At 37.5% G+C, this 17,275-nt stretch overlaps 2 protein-coding genes and 1 long non-coding RNA gene across 4 annotated transcripts; all 3 read left to right on the top strand.

Moving 5' to 3' along the window:
- The first annotated feature begins 1,454 nt into the window (after positions 1–1,454).
- LOC137749186 (alpha/beta hydrolase domain-containing protein VTE7-like) lies at positions 1,455–10,475 on the top strand. 2 transcript variants are annotated; one of them, XM_088688807.1, is made up of 10 exons: positions 1,455–1,830; positions 8,226–8,320; positions 8,405–8,502; positions 8,641–8,690; positions 8,901–8,996; positions 9,097–9,168; positions 9,273–9,365; positions 9,510–9,605; positions 9,710–9,775; positions 10,095–10,475. In XM_088688807.1, the coding sequence occupies exons 1-10, from the start codon at positions 1,606–1,608 to the stop codon at positions 10,221–10,223; spliced, it is 1,020 nt and encodes a 339-aa protein (XP_088544933.1). In that variant the 5' UTR covers positions 1,455–1,605; the 3' UTR covers positions 10,224–10,475. The 2 variants fall into 2 exon arrangements, with proteins under 2 accessions (XP_088544933.1, XP_068345404.2); XM_068489303.2 differs by having other exon boundaries at positions 1,457–1,830; positions 9,097–9,186.
- Positions 10,476–11,260: 785 nt separating this feature from the next.
- On the top strand, positions 11,261–16,162 carry LOC137708514 (ribosome biogenesis protein WDR12 homolog). Its single transcript, XM_068447610.2, has 14 exons — positions 11,261–11,558; positions 11,665–11,765; positions 12,354–12,460; positions 12,893–12,928; positions 13,033–13,118; positions 13,452–13,510; positions 13,590–13,700; positions 13,835–13,960; positions 14,521–14,664; positions 14,816–14,924; positions 15,032–15,168; positions 15,273–15,308; positions 15,412–15,507; positions 15,845–16,162. The coding sequence occupies exons 1-13, from the start codon at positions 11,396–11,398 to the stop codon at positions 15,502–15,504; spliced, it is 1,308 nt and encodes a 435-aa protein (XP_068303711.2). The 5' UTR covers positions 11,261–11,395; the 3' UTR covers positions 15,505–15,507; positions 15,845–16,162.
- LOC148689281 (uncharacterized) lies at positions 16,157–16,451 on the top strand. The gene is made up of 2 exons (XR_015958164.1): positions 16,157–16,295; positions 16,342–16,451. It is a non-coding gene; the product is annotated as an uncharacterized LOC148689281 (long non-coding RNA).
- The last annotated feature ends 824 nt before the right edge of the window (positions 16,452–17,275 follow it).

The raw sequence follows: 17,275 nt of genomic DNA, 5'->3' as shown, positions 1-17,275 counted from the left end.
GTATTGTTGCACCTGCCACAAAGTCAAGCTTGACGCTGGAGGGCTGGGTTGGAGGGGTGGCTGGAAATGGCCAGCCTGTTGGCCTGACTTGGGGTTTTTGGCCCGGTGAAGCCCACAAGCTCTTTGGCCTAACCTTCGGTTGGAGACAATTTTCGTGTCATTCCGAACTATTTTTAGCCATATGGTCCTTTGGTCGGGTTGGTTGGAAATGGCCTAACATATCAAGTATGTACAAGATTCAACTTCGTTATAGTGACAAAAATATATTTTTTTCGTACCCCTCCACTTATTTTATGGCACACCACAATCCACCTAGACACAATCATCATAAATGATTTGTGTGACGGCGGCGAAGACGTGTTCGGGATAATCCCTTCAATCTTCTTCTATTTTTTCTCTTTTTCTGAATTTTCCTCTTCCCATGGAACTCCCCCTCTTTACACCATGGAAGAAGATGTCAAGTCCTCTGATCAACCCTTCTATGATCAGTGCCCATGCACAAGTCAGAACTTGAACTTTTCTCAACGTGAAGTATCCGTTTGAATACCAGTGACTTAGAAAAATTTCTCGTACGACACCCCTTACAATATAGAAAGATTCTCTATATTTAGTTTCATCTAATCCATGTTAATCTCATGCGATTGAGTTAGTTGCCTTATACGAGTTGCTGCTCTCGCACACAAGAACAAAGACAAACCCATGCTTAGGAAATACGGGCTATATACCATCCCTTTTTTTTGAGAGAAAAATAGCTTATATAGTATGAAGACTTAGCCCATCTCAAAATTTGATATGTGACACCCCTTTTCTACCTAAATTCACTTTTATCATCCAGTTGTCTAGGAGGTTTGCACGTAACAATTTAGACGAGTTCACCATCAAGTGCGTAAATCAAGATGAGATGTGTGATGAAATTAGAGTTCCAAGGTAACGTAACCATCAAGTGCGTAAATCAGGATGAGACGTGTGATGAAATTGGATTTCCAATATAAAAACAATTGGTAATATGAGGAGTAACTGAAGATCATATAAGCCCATAGCAAGACATGTCCCTCACTGAGATGGGACAAACTTTTCCTCACATCATCAAATCTCAACACGACCCCGCAAGCGTGGCCGATTTTCAAGTCTACACGTTGACAACTAGGTGAGGCATAAGCATCACACGAGGGACAGTCTGCTCCAATACCATGATGAAATTGAAGCTCAATATAAAACTTGACAATATAAAAAATGATCCAATACCATATAAGCTCATAACAAGGCATGTCCCTCACCGACGTAGAAAAAACTTTTCCTCACATCAAATCTCAACAACGTGACTTTTAATGTATTTCATGTAAGTTTACTATGGCCGTAAAAGTTGACAAATTTCTGAAAGAAGCTGACAAATTTCTGAAGAAGTTGACAAATTTCTGAGCACCTTACTGTGCTGTCACGCCCTAAGTAAACCAAGTAGAGATCCCCTCTCCTTTCTGTTTTGTTTTGTTTTTCCATTTGGCAGCGCACATTCTCTCTCTAGTTTTTCACTTCCAGTGGAAAGCAAAGACCAGCTGCACAATCCGCACGGCGTTCTGCTGCTGCCAGATCAACGGAAGAATCAGAATGATGCCGCTAATGTGGTGCTGTGCGCCAACGTCACCACTGCCGGAAGCGGTGGTGGGTACGTTAATGGCAAAGAAAGATGGAAGCTTTAGGAGTGTGGTGATCAATGTGAGGGGTGCAGGCACAAATAATGGGTTCCCATCGTTTCTTCCAAAGGAGGTTGAGAAAATTAAGGACCCATATGCCAGAAAGTTGGCTCAGAGGATGGAGAGGCTCCCTGTGTCGGTAACCCACTAATCTCGTTCTCATTTTTGTTAATCTAACTAATTTCGTTTCTTTACGAAAACGATAGTTTACACTATTCTACTTTACTAATTTAGAGCTAAAGGGAGTTTGATGAGCTCGTAAACTGGTCTAATTCACATATAAGTTATAACACATGTATGCTTAATGCCACTAATTATGATGTACATTTTTTCATGAAGTACTTGGGCTTATTTTGAAGATGATTTTTGATAGACCTTACAATTTTTTACACGATCCGTTAACATGATGTGGACACGAAAATAACAGGTTTCGGATCAACACAATAACTAATCGGATCATTATCGGGTCACACGATAATAACCCGTTAATAACGGATCTTTAACAGGTTTACATAAGAATAACACGTGGTTAACCTGTTTCGACACGATAAGAAAAAAATTATTTTGATGATTTTAATTTTTTTAAACTACTAAAAAAACTTACTATAAAATACAATAGACATAATGAATATGTATATTGTTATTAATTATTATTCTATATAAATTTTAAAATTTAAGTTTTATTTATTTATTTATTTTTATAGGTATTATAGGCAAAGATTGAGATTAAAAATCATAAAACACATTAAAAATAAAAATATCAAATAATTTAAAAATACCAAACACATTAAAAAAAATTATAATAATTAATTTACATTTGCGAAAAATATGAAAAAATATGTAAATGCTTGTAGTCGCATCCTCTAGGCTTTGAGGATGGGTATATGATTGTTTGAATTTTTAAAACCATACAAACTCTCATGGATAGTATTTTTAAAGGAGTTCAAAATAAACAAAATTCATAATCGTTAATGTATTAGTCTGAAAGATGTGAAAGCATAATAAACGTTTATAATTGCATCCATAACGCTGAGATGATGGTTACATGGTCGTTTAGATTTTTAAAACCCTCCAAATCTCATGAACAATGTTTTTTATTTGAGTGCAAAATTAATAATAATTATTGTAGAAGTGTGAAAAAGGTAATCACTCGTAATGAAAAGCGTTACAACTTTCATGAATGGATCAACTCTGAAATTTAGTATGTATATACTAATTTAGTATTATGTTTTACATTTTTTTTTGGTCAAATTATGTTTTTCATTTTCATTTTTATTGATTTAACATATATTTTTCTTAACGGGTAACGGATCGGGTCATATTACCTGATAATATTAACGGGTCGGATCGTATTACTCATTTGCTTTAACGGGTATTACACGACACGACCTGTTAAGCTATTGAGTATAACACGAACACGAGAAACACAACACGAATGCCATGTCTAATTTATGCATGCTATTATTATTTTTCTTTTTGTGTACTTCTTAAGAAGTTTTTAGAAGAAAATGAATGTGCGAAAATCAATTTTCTACCGATTAAAGGGATTCTCTGTTCTTACCATTTTCATCATCTTCTTCAAGAACGTCTGACTCAAAAGCTGGGAAATGCTTAAGCTTGCAGCCAAAACTGGGAAGTCGTTGAATAAGTGCATTTTTGTTTTTACTTGATTATTTGACGTGATTCAACGAAAGGAATAAGTACTTTTTGCCCTTTGTGGGATGGTGAACAGTGAACTCCCTCAAGTTTGGAGTGATCGATACACGGTCATAAAAATCATTTCATATGGTGGGAATATTCTTTGCATAAAACTATGGTTTGTTAGTACAAAATAATCAAGCTAAAGGTATTGTTATAAATAGGCAAAAGTTAAAAAGATAACTTTTGCTAGGAACAGGTTCAAAGCGGGTGCAAAATATCACACTTTAACTTTAGTATCTATAACACAAAGGATTGCAGATAAAGAGAGGGATGGAGAGATACTGATATTATTTCTTTGGTTCTTTCTTTCGCAGTGTGTATTTTGATAATACACAGAATGCTTTATTTATAGAGCAACTTCCGTAATAACAACCATACAAATACAATGATCACCTTCATTTGATTGAGAGCATACCTCGTGGTTTGTTAATTGTTTTAGGCAACTTAAGTCCTTCTGGAACGTTCATGTATATGTCAGTATCTAATTCTCCATATAGATACGCAGTGATGACATCCATAAGTCGCATGTCAAGTTTTTTCGAAACCACTAAACTTATTAAGTAACGGATTGTAATTGCGTCCATTACAGGAAAGTATGTCTCCTCATAATCAATTCCAGGTCTTTGTGAAAAACCTTGTGCAATGAGTCGTGCTTTATGTCTTGCAATCTCGTTTTTTCTGATTACGTTTTTTTGTGAATACCCATTTGTAACCCATGAGATTTACATCAAACGGAGTTTGGACTACTAGTCCAAAAACACTTCGCCTTTCTAAGGAATTGAATTCTACTTGAATTGCATCTACTTAGGCCTATTTTGTCTCTGTTTGCATTCATCAACAGAACAGGCTCAATATCATCACTTAATATGATTTCAGTGGCTACTGTGAATGCGAACATATCGTCGATGATTATTTCATTCTGATCCCACAATTCATTAATACATGTATAATTTATGGAGATTTCCTTGCTTTTATGTACCTCTATCTCTTCAGGGACATGTGTCTCATCAAGGACATTTTCTTTTTCTGAAAGTACAAAATCATGAATTGTGGATTTATCATTCATTTTCTCTTCCTGAATGATTTCATTTGGATTCAGTAGTGCCCTCGTCTTTCTCTTTCGAGGGGCTAAATCTTTTGAACCTAAGGGTCTACCACGCTTCAGACGTGCACCAAATGAATAATTCACTGCCACTTTATTTTGTCCAATGGGGACATCAATTCTAGCAGTGCATTTTCAGTTGGTATATGTGATTTTGTCACTTTCATAGCATCATTAAATGCATCTGGCATTTGATTAACAATACTTTGAAGATGAACGATCATTTTCACTTCATTTTCACATTAAGTGCTACGTGGATTAAAATGAGACAAGGTGGGTACAACCCATGTCAGCTTTTGCCGTTCTTTTGGAACGGTCTTTTCTCCTCCTAATGACGGGAAGACTGTCTTATCAAAGTGACAATCAGCAAAACGAGCTGTAAACATATCACTTGTCAAGGGTTCCAAATATCTAATGATAGATGGTGAATCAAAACCCATATAAATTCTCAGTCTGCACTGAGGTCATATTTTAGTGCATTATGGTGGTGCAATAGGCACATAAACAGTACAACCAAAAACTCGTAAATGTGAAATGTTTGGCTGATGCCCAAACACGAGTTGTACTGAGAAGTATTGGTGGTTGGCTATAGGTTTCAATCGAACCAATGATGCAGCAAGTAAGATGGCATGTCCCCATGCAGAAACTTGCAATTTTGTTTTCATGAGCAGAGTACGAGCTATTAATTGAATCCGCTTGATAAATGCTTTTGTTAGACCATTTTGGATATGGATATGAGGAACAGGGTGTTCAACATCAATGCCCAATGCCATGTAGGAATCATCAAAGGTTTGAGACGTAAATTCACCAACGTTATCAAGTCGGATTGACTTAACGGGGTGATTTGGGAATTGTGCTCGCAACTTAATTATATGAGCAAGAAATCTCGCAAAAGCTACATTTCGAGTAGACAAGAGACAAACATGTGACTATTGGGTAAATGCATCAACCAAAACCATAAAATATCGAAATGGTCCACAAGATGGTTGAATAGGCCCACAAATATCCCCTTGAATTCTTTGCAAAAATGATGGGGATTCAACATCAACCTTTAGTTGTGATGATCTAATCACCAACTTCCTTTGAGAACAAACCTTGCAAGGATTATCATTTGAGATAACAATGTGTCTGCTTAATAATCGATGTCCATTCGAGTTGGTAATGATCATACGTATCATGGTGGATCCTGGATGACCCAGACGGTCATGCCAAAGCATGTAAACCTTTGAATCAATGAACTTTTGGTTCATGACAGTATGTGATTCAATTGTCTTTATGTATGTATAATACAATCCGCTTAACAAACCATGCAACTTCTCCAATATACGCTTCTGGGTATCATTGGAGGTAATGCATAGATACTCCACATTTTCTGCACTTTTCGTTTCAATATGGTATCCATTTAAACGTATGTCTTTAAAACTCAACAAATTTCAAGTAGATCGAGTAGCGAATAACGCATTTTGTATGGACAATATTGTTCCATTTGGTAACAGATCTGGGCTTTTCCTGAGTCTTCAATTACATCTGATTGGCCTGATATTGTTGTTACCCTTACTTTTGTAAGCATCAAGCTTGAGAAATACTTTCGATCTCAAAGTATTGTATGCGTGGTTGCGCTGTCTGCAAGACAAATATCTCTGTTATTTCTCTTGTTTTGAGAATAACCATAGTTTTTATCCATGCTTTCTGAGTAAAGGGGATCACGGTTAAAAACAATTTATTCATAATAAAAGGAAATTTAAATGCCACTTTTATTGAATTGAAATGCGAGTTTTAAACTACAAGTTCAGAATAATAAAAGTACATCAAGCATAAATGATTCAATCGGACCGATACACTTCATTCCTTCTTTCCACAATGAAGTCGAAGACATCTAGGTGGATTGTGTTCAACTGCCCTAATAAGTCGAACACTGGATCAGATATATCCATTGGTCTAGTCTGGTCGAGGAAATTGGCCTCGACACTCTTTTTCTTGAGGGAGACTTGATATAGATCCACCAGATGTTTCGAGGTACGACAGGTACGAGCCCAGTGCCTATTGTCACCACACCTATGACAGGCTCCTTCAAAGTTTCTAGGAGCATTGTTCATATGAGCTTTACCTTTGTGGCGATTTACATTTTTGAAGCTTGGGCCTAAATTATGCATTGGAACCTAGTTGTGAAACTAGACACCATGATTCTTGCATTTCCCGTTCCACCAGCCTCGTTTGTGGCCACGTCCTCGTTTATGATTATTGCCACCAAAGGATGTGGTGTTCATGTCAATGAAAGCAGCATTCACTTTTGGGAATGGTGCAGATTCAATAGGTCGGGACTAATTATTTTTCATCAGGAGCTCATTGTTTTGTTCAGCTACCAGGAGCACAGATATCAGCTAGTTGTATTCAGTGAAGCCTTGCTCTCTATATTGTTGCTTCAGGAGCATGTTTGAGGCATGAAAGGTGTTGAAAGTCTTTTCCAGCATATCTTCCTCTGTGATGGTTTCCCCATAGAGCTTCATCTGGGAGCTAATTTTGAACATCGCAAAATTGTACTCAACCTTTGATTTGAAACCCTGGATCCTTAGGTGAGTCCACTCATAACGAGCCATTGGAAGAATCACCATTTTCTAATGATTGTATATGTTTCTCAATGCCTTCCAGAGAGCTAATGGATCTTCAACCATTAGGTACTTGCTCTTTGGTCCTTCATTAAGATGGCGACGGATAAAGATCATGGCCATCGCCCAATCTTGAGAGGATGCATTGTTTTCCTCCCTAATGGTTTCTCTAAGATTCCATGCCTCCAAATGGATCTTGGTGTCCACTACCCGGGTACGGTAGTTCTTCCCAATAATATCTAGGACAACAAAATCAAGCTTTACCAAGTTCGCCATTTTCTTTTATTTTCTGAAAGAAAAATGGGATGTGTAAGAACTTGCAATAATATGTATTTCTAGAGGAATATAGTGTTAGAACTTTTGGTTCTTACAAATTTTTCATTTTTGATCTTCCGGTCAAAATGATAAGCGCTCGAAACTTCACGCTCGAGATTTACATGATTAATGAGGAGGGCGATTGTACCGCACTATTCTCGTTGAAGTAAGCATAGGATGAGCGATTATTCCACACCACTCAAACAGTAGGAAAATTTAAATATGTAGAGTAAGGTGGACGATTATACCACACCACCTAAAATTGCAATAAAATTAAATTTACAGCTCAAGATAGGCAATTGTACCGCACCGTCTTTGATTGCAGTAAAATTAACATAAATAAACACTGGGTTAGTAATCAGGAACTACACCAAACAAGAAATCAAAGATATAAGTAATTGTTAAATTGGGAACGACAAGCAGGCATGGTGCTAGCCATTCTTCGAGCGGGCACATCATGCAGATGAGGCAGATGAAGAAGAAGAACAAGAAAATCCTTGGACGAAGCATTTTTTTTTCTTTTCAGTGAAGGGAAATGAGAACTAGTTAAGGTTAGAGAGTTGTGCTGATAATGTGTTATAAATAGGCAAAAGTTAGAGAGATAACCTTTGCTAGGAATAGTAAGTGGTTGAGTTGACATATTCATTGAAACTGTATGTGGCACATGGCACGTAGCATGTGATGAAATTTTCTCATCCACTTTGAAGTTACTCATTGACTCTGAATAATTTCTCATATCTCTCTTTAATGTAGGGGTATTACCCCTGCTAACATAGTGTGACTAATGGGGCAAGCCGGTTGCGATTGCAGATTGCGTCATCGGAAAGTTGTATCATGAGTAGTTGTGTAAGGCCTCTAAAACAATGTGAGATCAATCCGGTGGTTCTCCTCCATTGCTTTGACAGGTTTGTAATGCTTACAAATTGTCGATTAACCCGTTACAAGGTGATTTCGTGCTGAACAGGTTTCATCATGTTTGTATCTTTTAGCTCTTGTTTAGAATGGAGGTGCGCGTACCCCCTGCTTGAAGAGGCCGGTTTGGAGGCTTGGGCCGTTGATGTCCTTGGATGGGGCTTCTCTGATTTAGGTTCGTTTACCTGCCTTTTCCTCATTGTTCTTTTTTTTTTTTCCCAGCTGGATATGATTATATACTTCCAGTCTCTTTATTGCAACAAGTGCTTAATGTTAATCGGTTTAATCATTTTTTATCTGTTATCTATACTAGAAAGGTGTCCACCATGCAGCGTAGCATCCAAGCGGCATCACCTCTATCAGGTATATATGCAGTATGATTTTCTTTTCCTTATTCTTTTGTTGCTCCAGTGAATATTGTTTCGGTCTATCTGCAATGGTTTTGATATTTTGTTATGTTAATTACTTTAAGTAAAAAATGGTCTACATTTTTCATCATCTGTAGAGAAAATTCGAATCTAATCTTATTGTTTGAGTTCAGAGATATAATTGGATTTCACATTCGAATTATAGTTTTGGAAGTCCTACATCAGAAGACCGATGGTATTAGTTGGACCAAGCCTTGGTGGTTCTGTTGCAATTGACTTTGCATACCACTATCCAGTAGCTGTGAGCGTCTATCATATTGAGCTCCTTAGCTCCAGATGTGTTGTTTCAGAAATTATATAGTGTGCATTTGATAAATTTAATTCTTATTTTCTATTTTCAGGTTGAAAAGCTGGTTTTAATCAATGCAAACGTCTACGCAGAAGGCATCGGAGACATGGCAAAGTTACCTAAAGTTGTGGCCTACGCTGGGGTTGGTGTCCCCTTACAGGGGTATTTCAACCCTATGTGAATTCTCTTAGCTCGCTTGCCTAATGTTCTGATCTTTTTATTCACCAGGTTTCTTTATTGAAGAGCACCCCTCTACGCTTCTACGCTAATATGCTGGCCTTCAACAACATTTCATTAGCTACAACCTTTGATTGGACTAATGTAAGATAATCTTTCTGTTAATATACTCAAGTTCCAACTGAAACAGGCATCTAGTATATTATCGAAATTTTTATCTTGGCATCTTTGTCTTAGATTTTTGAAGTAAGTGTAATGGAAAGCTAACGGAGATCGTGCCATATTTAGGTTGGACGCTTACACTGTTTGCTGCCTTGGTGGAAAGATGCAACGGTCAGTTTTATGACTAGTGGAGGCTATAATGTCGTTTCCCAAATAAAACAGGTAAACTCTCGCCATCTTAATGAGTACGGTATATAAGTGGTATGCAGAATTCCGCAAGTCGGGTAGGCAATAGTAAGCTTGTATTCTGAAATTTTATTTTACAGGTGAAGCAGAAAGTACTAGTGATTTGCAGCGAGCAAGACAATATTATTAGCTACAAACAAATATTGGTGAGTTTTGAGCTCCTACTTGCTACTTAACTTTTCCTGTCGTACTTAAACCAAGCATGTTTCGCAATCATTTTAAGACGGAGGACTTAATTTATTCTCTTAATCTTAAAAAGCGCACGAGAGATTGCAAACCCTACTTCAAAATCGTTGCAAATACTCGATAAGCCTGTTTGAAGCGTTTTGGAAAACTTGAGGCGAAATGTATTGTGCGACCACTGACATTCCCGGTTGCTATAAAGTAGAAACCAGAACACATGCTAAGATGTCAACATATATGCATTACTTAATGAGTCTTCTTCTTGTTGTAATCAAAATGCAGAGGCTGCGTTGTGAGCTTCCGTCTGCAATCATGCGGCTAATACCGGATAACGGTCATCTCCCTCACGTTGATAATCCCGCCTCCGTTGCAAAACTAATCGCAGAGTTTGCTCGGAACGGTCGTTGCTGAGAGAATCCCACCTCTGGTCCTTTGTGGCAGAATTATGGGACTTACTCCCTGCTAAGAGGCTCGTTCTTCTTCTTAGCAATACTAAGTTTTTCTTCAAACACTTCTTTTTATAGTTGTAAGCTAATGGAAGACTTAGCGCAAAACCAAGTGTAATGGCGTTATATAATTTATACAACCGATCACACTTAATGGGATAAAAAAATAATTACGATTAAATATTATTAATAAGAGATTGAACAGCTAGCCAAGAAATATTATGAATATTAGAGACAAAAAATAATTACGATTAAATAGTTCAATATACAAGTCTTGTGTTCGAATTTCCCTTAACTAATATCACTTCTATTGAAAAATACAAAAAATATTGGTTTGCATCTTTCACTTAGTAAAATTGCAACAGACTTATAGATACTTGCAATCTTATTTTTTTCTTCACACTTCTAACATAATATGAAAGAAAAATTGCAATGTTTGTTTTGTGGTGCGTATGATTGAGTGATCCGAAAAATTAATAGTTAGATCTTGCATATATGAATCTAATAGAACAATAAATTTTTGTAACAGTTAGATCTTGCATAAAACTTATACTATTGAATAATATGCGCTATTATAGCCTAACCTAGATACCATTCGGTAAACCTACTTTATATAGATCGGGAAAATCATACGGTTTTTTAAAACCATGTACTATGGCTCAAATCCATAGTCAAATTTATTTCTACTTCCAATGCTTAGATAATTCAGGTTTCATTTAGAACATTAGTGTATTTTAAGCTTTAAATGTTTACTCACATTGTACTTTAAATTAATTTAAACAACGAGAGAAGATTCGAGCTTGGTGCAGGAACATAACATTGCTCTAGCTAATATATTATTTGTCTTCTTATTTACTAAATTTCTATCATATATTTTAAAGAACTAAATAATTATAGGTTCAAAAATCCACTAAATATTGGAAAAATAATTTTCTCTCCTAACCAAAACGGTGCGTTGCGAACGGCTCTTGTTACTTTCAGTTACTAAACCCTAGTTTCCTTCCCTCGCTTTTGTCTTAAACCCTGCTGCTAGCCTGCTACCAACTCTCTCTCTCTCTCTCTCTCTCTCTCTCTCTCTCTCTCTCTCCACCTCCTCCTCTTTCTCTCTCTACAATCTCTTCCGCCAGAAGCAAAGAGATGGACGCCGACGGAAATTCCGAAGAGCGGTCGCTGTTGGTCCTCGTCCGCTTCAAAACGGACCTCCGCCACCCCTACAAAGTTCCAGAATCCTCCATATCCATCCCCGCCAGTCTCACCCGCTTCGGCCTCTCCACCGTCGTCAACAACCTCATTACATCAGGTAGCCTCTCATGTGCTTACACGTGTTTTTCCCTCCGCCGTTGATTCTCTAAAAAAAGGATATTACTTTTTGGTGTTCTGAAACTTTGATTGGTGATTGTGATCAGGAAACCCTGATTGGGAATCGGAGCCTTTCGATTTCCTTATCAAGAATGAGCTGGTTCGGATGTCGCTCGAAAAGTTCCTTCTTGCCAAGAACATTTCCGCGGTGTGTATCTCCAATTTTTCGGATTCAATTTGCAATTTGTTGTGTGAATTGTGTGCATAAGTTTTCTGATAAAACAAACTGAAGTAAACTTTGAGAAAAAGAAACATAGATTTCCATTCGTTAGCGGGGTTTTCTGAACTACACCTTGTTAGGCGTAAATTGAACTCAGGAAATTTAGTTTCAGAGTTGCCAAATGGGATACTTGAAAGATTTGGGATTTGTACATCCCGTATACCATTAAATCCTGTATTGAAGTTCTGAATCCAAACTGGGGCTAAGAAACCAACAAGAGTTAAGTTAATTGGATAAATTATTCCAGTTAGCCACATAATATGAGTTTTTCAATTATTTTTTTCGGTTTCACAACTATGAAAAATTGATTTCACCGATTATTTATTGCGTTTAAATTTACTGGTTGAGTTTGGAATTAGGGTTTTTTTTGGGTGCATTTTTAACTTTAGTGTCAAGTGCAGCTCTAGGGTTGCATATGTTGCTCTAACAAGCTGATTTGAGAGAAGTAATTTTCATCATTGTCATTTTATCCGCCTTCTTATTTGATATCTAATGATGGGTTTATGACTATGACAGGAGAGGATATTGGAGATAGAATATATACGGGCTGTGGTCCCACGGAAAGAAGAAGAACCTTCTTTACATAATGAATGGGTTAGTGCAGTTGATGGTTCTAGTCCCAGGTACGCACATCACAATTTGTAATGTGCACTTCATTGCTTCATTTCTTATCCTACAATCTGCATGGCTTGGGTTATCACCTCTCAAATTAATTTACTGTTCACATGATGCTAGGTGATGTAAGTAAACGATAAGGATATATCTGTTGCTAATAAAATTTAAAGTTAGAGTAATTTATTTGAGCTGGGGAGTTTTAGTTAGGTCCTTGTACTATTAAATAAGGTAGCATGGAGTAGCTCCTTTCAGTTCAACTCCAAATCTCTTCAGAGGAAACCTCCAATTGTCCTTTTTCAGAATGTTTGCTATTCATTGGATATATTTTCTTGCATCCCAGCACAATATGAAGTTATCTCTGAAAACATTATTCTAAATTTGATATTCTTGTTTTGGCCCTAAAGTAGTTTGAAACTCCTGTAATTTGTATTATGTGGCAGGTTCTTTTTGACAGGCTGCTATGATGGCTTGGGAAGGTAATTGCACTAATTTTTTTCTTCTTTTCTTGTATACCTTGCGATTTCTTATGCAGATACATAATACGCTTGATATCTGATTTTTTGAATTTATCATCTTTTAGGGTGTGGAAAGCCCCTGGGGCATGTACACATATAATGGAAGGACACAGTGGACCTGTTACTTCAGTTAGTATAATCAATCCAAAAGGTAGCTATAAGATATAAGTGTTCATGATTGGCTTATTCCTTGTTGAATATGGCCAGGATACTGTTGTTATCAGTTCTCTAGTGAATGTCAATTGGCACTGTCAACTACTTACAATTTTTCAGTTCTGGCCTTTAGAGGACCGAGTTATTATGGCATCCTCATTGTCTTTGCCTTTGGATTTGAAAACCTTTTCATGTCTAATGGGATACTTCTGTGCATGAATTTCTGTTTGTGTTAGGGAGGTGGTCTTTACATGTTAGCTGCTTGGGTAGTGCAGTTCCCAGTATCTATCTTGTCGGAAGTGCTTAAGCTGGTATTCATTTTTTTATGCAGGTGGAGAAAGTGTTACCGTGGCTACTGCTTCGAAAGATCGGACACTGAGGCTGTGGAAGGTAATTGGATGACCATACTGTTTTCATAAGGATAGTATGACGTGTATACTAAATCTTTATTATTTGTTTTTTGGGAAAGTTCAATGCAGAAGAGACCCGAAAAAATCCTTTGAGGATAAGAGCATTCAAAATTTTACATGGACATACAGCTGCTGTTCAAAGTGTTGCTGCTCAGACCTCTGGAAACATGGTCTTGTCTACTTCTGATTTCCAACATATAATTTGACAAGCCCAATATATAATTTGACAAGTAGTGTATGTGAGATTGGGCTTTGGCATAAGTCTATAATTTACCTTTTCTTTTGTCTTCTTACATATGCTTAGGTATGTTCAGGCTCTTGGGATTCCACTATCAATTTATGGCAGACAAATGAGCCTGATGCAGAAGGTGATACTGTGTCAACAAAGAAGAGAAAAAAGATTGGTCAAGAAAAGGAATTGCAGTTGGAGGTATGTGATATGCGTTTATTATTTTATATAAAGGGGTTTAATAATTTTGGGGTGACATTCAGTTGACTAAGTGGGCACAAGCTTATTAAATATTTAACTCAGGGTGCACACGGTATATACAACTTCCCCCTAACAAATCGCTTAACACTTTGTTATCGATTGAAATTTTTGCACTAGTGAATTCTTGATGGTTTCTTTGGTTCTGCCATAAGTAATGGAAAGATTGTCATTTAAAGGAAATATCTATGTAAGAAAAAGAGGTTCAATTATTTCTTTGAACGGGATGTCTAACGGCTTGGTTATTTCTTTGAGAGTTGTTGAGCTAGAAATGAATGAAATGTTTCCTTTTTATTAAGATTTAAAAGATTATTGCATCAATCATCCTGTTCTGACATCCTATGTCACTTTACTTTTTCCAAAATTTCATTTTAAATTAGACTAGCTTGTGTCCTTTTTGACAATTTTTTTTTTCTTCTGAAAATATTATAATATTAAGATTTTAGTGAGCCAGATTGTTTTTCCTGTTATTGATAGTTATTATACATTATATTACGTCACAGGAGGAGGCTGTTTCTTCTCTAGTAGGTCATACACAATGTGTATCTTCTGTAAAGTGGCCGGAGCCTAAAACAATCTATTCTGCATCATGGGACCATTCTATTAAAGAGTGGAATGTTGAGAGAGGCACAGCCACGTCGACAATAGTAAGTACAAATAGCCTTAGCATTCTGTTGTCTGAAGTCTTTTTCATAATCATGCTTGCATTCGTTCTGTGGCATCAAATCACTCAATATGTGGCATTGGCTCTCTCAGAGTTATTAAATGTTTGTATGATAAACATTCTCCTGGTGACAGTACCATGATAAAGTACTCAACTGCATTGATATTGGAGGTGAAGGTTCTGCTTTGATTGCTGCTGGTGGTTCTGACCCCATTGTTAGGGTATGGGATCCTCGTAAACCAGGTCCGTTAGATGAGTCAAGTGTTATGTTCTCTCTTTCTCTCTTCCATGCACACAAACAAACTAAAGAACACAAGCATCTGACATAAAAGCTTTTATTATTTTTGTAGGAACTTCTGCTTCTATCAAAACTTTCTCATCTCACACTTCTTGGGTTACGGCATGCAAGTGGCATGACAAGTCTCCGTTTCATTTAGTCTCTGCATCTCATGATGGAAAAGTTATGCTGTGGGATACGAGAACTGCTGTATGTTTTCTTCTTGTTTTTGTTTTCTAACAACAGTTCACGACTGCTGCCCAGCATGAACTTTAGATAAATTCGTTACTCAATAATAGTGTTTTCTCTTGCAGTGGCCCTTGTTTATCTTTGATTCACACAAGGACAAGGTGCAATGTTATTCTTTCTTTCTATCTTTTTTCTTTTCTTTTTCCGTCAGTGTTCAAAAATTCAATCTACTTTTTATAATTCGGTGATCTTTGCTGTAATCAGGCACTCTGCGCCGACTGGTGGAAAGGTGATACTGTGCTTAGTGGGGGTGCAGATTTCAAGCTTTGCATGACGTCCGGGGTTTCTGTGCTGTGAGAGGTAAAGGTTCAACTTCTATAGGTTATTTGGAAAATTTAATTTAAGTTTGGGATATGTCCCTCCCAACTATCAGAGCACAGAAAGTTACTATGCTCGTTAGAGGAACAAGATAACATATATCTATCAGTTCTATGCCTTCTCTTTGTTCATATGGGTGCATACCCACATAGATGAGCTTTGTCTTATCAGCCTGTTGATTTGAAAATCCTGCTCTTTTCTGTATTTACACGTAGAATCAAAAGCTCACAGATACTGTCTAAATATTTGCGTTAATTTGTGCTTTTTAATTTGTGCTTTTGCTGGACTGTAATTTCGGTACTTTTGCCTTTGTTTCCAGCTATAAGCAGAAGAGTGATTTGAAGGCGGAAGGACTTTTGCATAATTTGGCACGTCGTTGGAGCTCTCTCTGCATTTTTCATGATCTTCTGGAAATTGGTAGCGAGAATGGGCAGTCTTAAGTTTTGTGTCTAGTGGGGAGGTTTGACCGGGATTTTTGGTGCTCGGTTGTAACATGGCCGGAGGATATATTTAGTCTCGGAGCTATATTTCGGTCGAAGGCGGATACCATGGCTTGAGCAACATCAACAGACCGACTTCTTTATACCTGCGCTCGATGTATAATTGAATGATTTATATCTTATAATTCTTTTGGTAATTCTGTACTTTTGGAGGTTTGCTTGAATTTTGTAACTGTGTAAGTCTGAGAATCGAAGGCGACGGGAGGGGAGAATAGGTTTTTTATTTTAACGAAATTACAAAAACACCCTAAGTTAACGGATGGTTAATGGGTTTGCGGATTCACCTGACCAGACAGAAAAAACGATTGATTAACAGGTCCATTCGATATTTTTGTTGAATGCATGGTGTAGCTAGGATTTTCAAATCATGTATAACCCTAGGTTCAAACCGTCTTAATTTGATAAGGCGGAATGTTAACAACCCGATCCATCAAGTCTCCTCCCAAATGTTGATTTAAACGGATGAGTTGGGTCCGGTCCGGTTAATGGGGTTGGGTTGAAATTGCCACCCCTTCTCGGGTAGGGGAAGAATTTTGGCGCGAGAGTTCAGTTATTAGTTACGGGTGCTTCTATTTGTACCAATTAATGTCTCTTCCTACCCAATCCCAGTATTTTGAAGTTCCTATTTTACCCCTGCAGACAATGCCCGAGTGTTATTGGATAACGACTTCCGTTGATGAGTTTGTTAAAGGCGGTTCGCTTCCGTTGATAAGTTTGTTAATTAGAGGCGGTTTTAACTGATCAGTGTAATTAGAGAGAGAGAGAGAGAGAGAGAGAGGGAGAGTGTGAGAGTGAGAGAGAGAGAGAGAGAGAGTATATATAGCAGTACGTAGCTAGTTCATTTCTTCATAGTTCTTCATAGCACTCTGGCCTTCAACTTTGATTCTCTCTGAACTTCCCAAAACTTCCCAGAAACCCTCTACATCTCTGCCTCTCTCTCTCATCTTCTTTCTTTCTCTCACATCTTCTTTCGTTCTCCTTCTCGCTTTTCTCTTGTTTCCGTGCTTCTTGCACATCATGGAAGGAACCGCCACTGCGGCCACCGAACAGAGACCTGACTGGCTGCTTTACTTTGAGGTGTGGTTTCTCAATCTGCTTGACCGCCTCCGCCAGACTGAAAGAAGTTGGGACGACGGATATCCACTGGCGTCTCTCAAACAAGATTTCCGCTTCGAGACTGGCTTCGAAATCGATCACCAAGCGCTCGGCTTCGAAAACTTGAGAGGATTCATTGCCCGCGGTTACTCTCG

The sequence above is a fragment of the Pyrus communis genome, chromosome 17, assembly GCF_041283825.1.
Source record: "Pyrus communis isolate YQ-2024b chromosome 17, ASM4128382v1, whole genome shotgun sequence".
Lineage (NCBI taxonomy): Eukaryota > Viridiplantae > Streptophyta > Magnoliopsida > Rosales > Rosaceae > Pyrus > Pyrus communis.
This window is presented reverse-complemented; position numbering and strand designations above follow the sequence as displayed.

Bases quoted from the DNA above. Each gene is read 5' to 3' on its own strand.
- LOC137749186 (XM_068489303.2), top strand. From the start codon at position 1,606: ATGATGCCGCTAATGTGGTGCTGTGCGCCAACGTCACCACTGCCGGAA. The intron at 8,997-9,096 runs GTGAGCGTCTAT...TTCTATTTTCAG, and splicing joins CATACCACTATCCAGTAGCT to GTTGAAAAGCTGGTTTTAAT. The intron at 9,606-9,709 runs GTAAACTCTCGC...TTTATTTTACAG, and splicing joins TCGTTTCCCAAATAAAACAG to GTGAAGCAGAAAGTACTAGT.
- LOC137708514 (XM_068447610.2), top strand. From the start codon at position 11,396: ATGGACGCCGACGGAAATTCCGAAGAGCGGTCGCTGTTGGTCCTCGTC. The intron at 11,559-11,664 runs GTAGCCTCTCAT...GATTGTGATCAG, and splicing joins CAACAACCTCATTACATCAG to GAAACCCTGATTGGGAATCG. The intron at 13,119-13,451 runs GTAGCTATAAGA...TTTTTTATGCAG, and splicing joins TAGTATAATCAATCCAAAAG to GTGGAGAAAGTGTTACCGTG.